The 6,713-nt window shown below is 48.1% G+C and overlaps 1 protein-coding gene across 1 annotated transcript; it reads left to right on the forward strand.

The window, feature by feature from the left end:
* Nucleotides 1–4,199: 4,199 nt before the first annotated feature.
* LOC135395241 (serine hydrolase-like protein) lies at nucleotides 4,200–5,678 on the forward strand. Its single transcript, XM_064626481.1, has one exon. It carries the CDS (start codon nucleotides 4,426–4,428, stop codon nucleotides 5,389–5,391), a length of 966 nt encoding a protein of 321 aa, XP_064482551.1. The 5' UTR covers nucleotides 4,200–4,425; the 3' UTR covers nucleotides 5,392–5,678.
* The last annotated feature ends 1,035 nt before the right edge of the window (nucleotides 5,679–6,713 follow it).

Consider the following 6,713-nt stretch of genomic DNA (forward strand, 5'->3'; position numbering starts at 1 on the left):
GAAACCTTCATTGGGATTGCAGTAGTACATACAGTCCTCCTCAGGTACCCACGGACGCGGCTGTCGAGTATGTACCACTGCGCTCATACACCACGTTGCAAGCCCATTGGCCGAGTCTGAAGACCGTTTTGAAATCTCATTTTGGTACGCGCCCATGTGCGTGCAGCGTCTCGACCGTTTCATAGTTTCGAAATAGCACGGCCGGCCGGCACGGCATCCTCCTGTGTTCCGTGATTTTGATCCACAGAACAGTTTACAGAAATATGTTCGCGGGTTTATTCGTGCGTCATTGTGAGTCTACGTGTGTTGTGCTGTTTCTGGACACAACTATTATCCCACGAACAGTCGATCAACTGCGGCACCGGAATGCTTCATGAGTTGGATCGTGAAAAACAAGTTCGGGCGCCGTTAGATTTCGAGGAATGACAACAAAGACAGGACTACGTGCCACACCAGCGATTTCCGGTTCGCTGTAATGTATGATGCACTGCAAGCAGCGAAAGAAGACACTCATCGTGAAATGGTAGGCGCTCATGAGACTGACTCGGTAGTAGGAGTTGAACACTGTCAGTTCGAACTTTGTCCCAGTGTGTCAGCAACGTAGTGGGCTTTGTACGCAACGTGCACCCATGTATCAGATCTTTGAATCAGTGCTTTGTGTCAAATAAATGTTAGACAAAACTCGCTTTAGGTATTTTGAATACTGAATAACGGCGACAGGCCTGAAATCCAGTAGAAGTCGATGGTAGCCAGGGCCGCCCGAAAAGCCAGCCAAACATTGAGGCTCCTGATTGGCCGACTGGTTTTGCATAATATCCACCACCTTGCAATTTCATTGGTCGTGTGCCCAGTGTTGTGTGAATTATCTCAAACTATGGGCTCTATGAGGAGCTGTTGGAGCCTGGTACATATGACTCAACAACTTCCAACCCGTTCCTGAAGTACAACTGAGCGAAGCACTTTCGTGACGGTGACGGACATACGCCTCAGCAACTCACACTGCCTGCAGTAACTTGAGAGCACCTGTCATTACAGAACAGACATCCTTTCCTATCAAACATTGTGTTTTTTACTTGACCTGCTGCTTCCGTTGTCATTAGAGAAACCAGCGACATTTTAGCCCGAATGAACGTCCGATCCGAGTGTCGCGCATGCCCATTAGTTGTAGGACGCGTGATTTCGCTCAAACGACTACGCTCTCAGTCGGTTCGACCGATTGGCATCGCGAAGCAAGATGGCGGCTGTTTGCAGCAAGTGGAAAGTTGAGTTGTTGACTTGTAGTGCATGTTACAGTGGGATTGCCAGATATGTTGACTGTTTCGAACAATGTGTATCATCTGCGGGAAGTTGTTGGATGTAACGACGTATTGAGTTGGGCATTTCACACGCTTCAACGTTCAATCTTGCCGTGTTGATTGGGCACTTGTACCAAGTGCCCATACGGGTACGTCCCATTTTCTACATTTTCAGTCAATATGGGGTTCACACGGGCAATATGGGGCCCATATTGCCAAGTTTGAGCCAATATGGAGGAAATCCTTGCAAAACGTGTCCCATATTGGACCAGTATGGCCAATGCCCAGTCAATATGGGTCCAATATTGTGTGCCGCATGGTTTCGTGAAAACAGTTTCCTTCTTGTGCAGGTTTTCTTGCGATTCGACAAGCAGGCATCATTGAAAGACAGCTACATATTTCATATTTTCGGCGCAAATGCGACTTTATCGCTAGGGTATAGCAGCGAACACAAATATTGGAACACCATAAGGTGCCGTATTATTGCCAGGCAGTTTGCATCCCGGTGCGGCGGCGTGTTGCTTGAGGGCATCGTGCGTGCTAGGAACTTCATACGGAACTGTGCCGACATTTATCTTAATGCGTCTGATGAAAACCCTGCAAGTAAAAGACCTAGGGAATACAGTCGGTGCCGAGATTCGAACCCGCGTCACCTGTCGGCCTCCACTTGGAAAGCGACCAATCTTAGTGAGTAAGTAAGGCACGAAATGCAACAATTATTATTATTATTATTTTTTTTTCACACGAGGTGCCACTTCCACACTTTGTGCTGGTATGCAAAGGTGATGGTGATGATCGTGGTTGTGGTGGTGGTGAAGAAAAGGAAAAGATGGGGACGTAACGTCGCGACGAAGTCTGGCTCCCTGTACACATACCTATACAGAGAATGCCAAGAATGAAAACGATGAACTTCACTGGTGCGTTTTGACGCACAGGCGTCCGTTCTGTTGGCACGCATCATCAGTGCTCAACGCAGCGCAATGTGTTGACATGTTCTCACTGCCACGAACCTACGTCCGTCGGTCGACGGTGCATGGTTGACACCATGGTTGGGCTTCCATTCGTCTACGTGACGAACGAATTGTCGATAACTGCCACAAGTATCATATGTCGAAGGCAAGTTGCCAGGATTTAGGAGATGAACGCTGTTTCCATTTCTCTTGATGACATAGAATCATTAGAACGTGATTGAGGAACGCAGCTGAGGAATGCAAATGTCACTTTCCCTCTACCATTCTGGGTAATAAGCTATAGCCTATAGGTAATTGGACTGCGGATAGCTTCTTGGAAGTCTTCAAACAGACAGTTGTGAAGGACGAGATTGCAGACAGATAAAGCAGGGAAACGCTTTTGCTCAGGCAAGGCGCACAATTTCTCCCATGTCGGTGTGGAGATGCCTTTCATTTTGCCGCTGATCTGAAGTATGACTGTCGGCGCATTTTTCGGCACACTTGAGACGCACAACGAGGCACATATGTCTATAGGTCTGTCTATGTCGCCGATACAGATTAACCCATACAAATCAAACGACATTCTAGAATATCCCCGTTTAAGACGAAGAACCTACCATACTGCTCAAGCTATGGTTAAACCCAACAGAATGTTGCGTTGACCCTGTATGATGAGCACAATTTACACGTATAACGTTTCACAAAAAGCAATCTAATTTCCTTTTTGGTAAAAGGATATGGATGCTTTACCTGGTCAATCCTGGTCAGTTGTTTAGCTACGGGACGTCTTCCTGTATAATTTTCTGCCAAATGTATCTGCTCTGTATGAATCAACCAACGTGAATCCGAATCCAAAATACATGTCTGTAATTCGCATATCACCTTCGTCAAATCAAGTGTCGTGGCACTATTTGGCCTTAGTTGCTCTTGCCATAAAATATCAAAACACCACCACCTTCGCATCCCCCTCCACTTCTAATACCCGGATGTTTTCCCCCAGGACTTAGGTTCCATAATCAGCACTTCGTAGTTGTCTCGCGATGTAATGCCACCACTTGGCCACTTATTATCACCACTTCGCTCGTATCTCTGCATGTTGGCACAGAATATGACCAACAGCGACTCATCTGCAGTGGTTAAAACGAACGTGTTGTAACCACACCTTCAGCAACCTTCATTTTCAGAATTGACTTTGCAAAGTCATACCTTGACTCATATCACGTGAGCCATCCAGGACTGCAGACCTGCCAGAAGCACGAGGCTGTAATTACTTCCTAGGATAACCATGCAAAAAGTTACTTAGTTCAACGCTACCAAGAAGACGGAGTTTCGTTCACTGATGTACATTTCCGCTCGTCGCCCACCCACACAGCAGCTCACAGTCACGCGGACACGAATCCCGAGTCCGGTCACGCTGTTTTGTTTGGCTCTCCGTACCTGAGCGTCACGGAATACCCCTGACGGAAAATTTCGCACATGACCCCAACGTGATTCATTTCTTTCGCCCCACGGGGGAAATGGGAGTAAGCTTGCTTTCGGTCTTGACGACTGGCAAACAAGGGCAGCAGTGAATATGACGTCCTTCGCTGGCATCACACATCACTCTTTCGCAACGAGCTTGTTTTGACACAGTTTCCTTTTCGGATTACACCTGCGAGGGCTGTAATACGCAGAACCAGTGCGCATAACGCACGTAGGCAGGTCGCTTATGCATATCAAATGTGCTCGTAACTCTTCTAGCCCCAGAATATATGTTTATAAGTCGACACGGCTTCAATTTGCATCATGGTGGCAGACAAGTTGCTCGAAGCATCACTGCCCTTGGTGGGTATATCTGTATGCGACCTTGTCCTGTGTAACTCTACAACGTCGAGAAGGCTAGGAGAGGAGGAGGCCACGCGGGGAATACCGCTGTTGCTTTCGAGCTACATCGGGGGATACACACCGACCTCCTCCTCCGATTGCCTCCTCTTGCAAAGCACCCTTCTCTCTCTGAGCCGAATCAGGACAGACCGCGTTTGTTTAGGGCATCCATGCGGGGAACCACTTGCGTGTGTATCCTGTCAGAGAGGAGGATGCGGAGAAGGGGACGGCTAAATATTACAGAAACCTCACGTGGCAGTCAGGCATAAAAAGGGAAGGGCTCGACAGAGCTCCCGGACATTTGCCTCGCAGCCAACATGGAGCGACTACGCACGCCGAAAGACTTGCAGATTCCTGTATCATACGGCAATCTTCACGCCCTGCAGTGGGGACCCGAGGATGGTGTTCCTGTCCTGGCGATTCCGGACTGGTTGGACAACGCAGCGTCTTTTCAACCCCTCGCTCAACGCCTAGATCCTTCGATACGTTTGGTGTCCCTGAACCTCGTAGGACATGGGTCATCAGCGAGGCTACCTAAAGGATTCCAATATAGTCATCAACAGTTCGTGCACGATATGGGCTTCATACTGGACTACCTCAACTGGGACCACTGTGGGATTATCGCTCATGGACTGGGTGTGACAATGGCACTGTACTACGCTGGATTATGTCCGGACGTGTGCGACTGTGTGGTATCGTTAAGCATCGCAGACACTGTGAGCACCAGCTTAGTTCATGTCATGCCGACACTGTTCCAGTACGCACAAGACGAGGCACTTGTGAAGGCGAAGTTTGCTTTTGAAGAACTCGACTCGGCCGTTAGTGACTTGGTGGACGCCACAGGGGGCTCTCTGGATGGAGACTCCGCAAGGCTTCTGCTGAAGGCCGAAGAAAAAGCCGGTCAAAGCATGTCTCTTGCTGTGTTATCGAGGTGTTTGCGGGTATTCACAATGTCGGACGCCAGGAAAAACTCGTTGACTCTTCAGAACACGATGACACTTTACAAAGGCCCACTGCTGATGGTCAGCGTCAAAGACTGGAGGGACGCGGACGTGGACGACATGTTGACGATCTGCGAAGACTTTTTCAAAAGTTCATGTGAACCGTTCAGCAGCATCGAAGTGGAGGGAACGCACCACGTGCACATGAACAACCCTGCTGCTCTTTCGGAGCACGTCAACAATTTCCTCTTGAACTTTGGCTCGTCGCCGTACTCGGACGAGGAAGATTGGGTTAACCGCACACAAGCGATGTCACTCATGGAAAGTGACTGCATCCTGTGAGCTTTCAGTTGTGACGTCTGCTATTTATTGCGCCGCGTTCCTTCGGGAGATGTCATCATCGATGTTGTACATACTGTAAATAATGTATTTTGTCGCGTATGCATCTGTTTTTGTTGTTGAATAGTCAGGACTGTCGTTCACGCGTTGCATAATAAGAATGTGTAGTGAATATTACTATGCTGCCTCATCTTGATGTATATTCCTTCCGGTACATTTATTGCGCGCGCTATGTTGGAGATGGTAATTGAAGATGCGTACAAACAAAGAACGCCTGTACGAATCTATCACTCTAACTCGTGCTGACTTCTTCGATATCGCACTTTCAGGTTACACCGGTCTCACTTACTGCACAGGCTTTATATCCAAGCAAAAGTTACTTTCTAACTGGCTTTTAGTAGCATGTTCAAGGTCACGAAAAGCGAAGCCACATTTGGAACACCTGTTGAGCCGTGACCTGTACCGAATTACACCAAGTACCAGTGCACATTTAAGATGTTCTACAGACTTTACCGAGTCCTGAACCTAAGTCAGGGAATATATGTAAATTAATAAGCTCTTTATAGCTGCTGTGGTCCCCCTGTAGTTCCACTTAGACTGTAGTTCCTTGAAGGAATCACATTTTAAGTACAGTCTTGCGCATATGAGTATTCAAGAGCTGTTCAATAGTGTTCATGAACTGTTTGCGCCTTAAGGCCAGTGGCGTAGCCAGACCTCCAAGGTAGGAGGGGCTCTATACGAAAACCCGCCCACTCCCTCCCCGACGCTGATCCTGGGTGCGACAACACACAATACTTGTGCACACCGCAGCATGCGGTTGAAAAAAAAACTAAAATAATTGATTTGGACATTCACAATACGATTATACTGTTATGTCCAATGAGGTGGTGTCACGAGATTGGAAGGATTTTGGCGTCTTAGATAGACGCCATGAACTGTAAGAGCTTTCGCGATCGTCACACTGGTCTCTCCCCCCCCCCCCCCATATATTATTTTCTCCTCGGGTTTGCACAATTTGCCTGGGTCGGTCAGTGGCAGATAGGAGGGGGCTCGGGCACCCCCTAGCCCCCCCGTGGCTACGCCACTGCTTAAGGCCTCACGAAAATCACACGCGCGATTGCCACGCCATCTGTTTCACAAGATACATTTACTGCTGGCATATTTGCGCAATTCAATCGTTTCTCTTACGCCGTTAGACACCAAGTCGTCGTCGTCAACAATTCACCAAGCACCTGTCGACCAAACTTTTTTTTTCTCCAATCGTTCATCATGTTCTCGATGCCATAACAACGGAGGCTGCAGCAGATCTATAAATATAACGTGAA

The sequence above is a fragment of the Ornithodoros turicata genome, chromosome 5, assembly GCF_037126465.1.
Source record: "Ornithodoros turicata isolate Travis chromosome 5, ASM3712646v1, whole genome shotgun sequence".
NCBI classification, from domain to species: Eukaryota; Metazoa; Arthropoda; class Arachnida; order Ixodida; family Argasidae; genus Ornithodoros; species Ornithodoros turicata.

What these genes read in the sequence shown, in the direction of transcription:
- LOC135395241 (XM_064626481.1), top strand. Translation starts at nt 4,426, where the DNA reads ATGGAGCGACTACGCACGCCGAAAGACTTGCAGATTCCTGTATCATAC.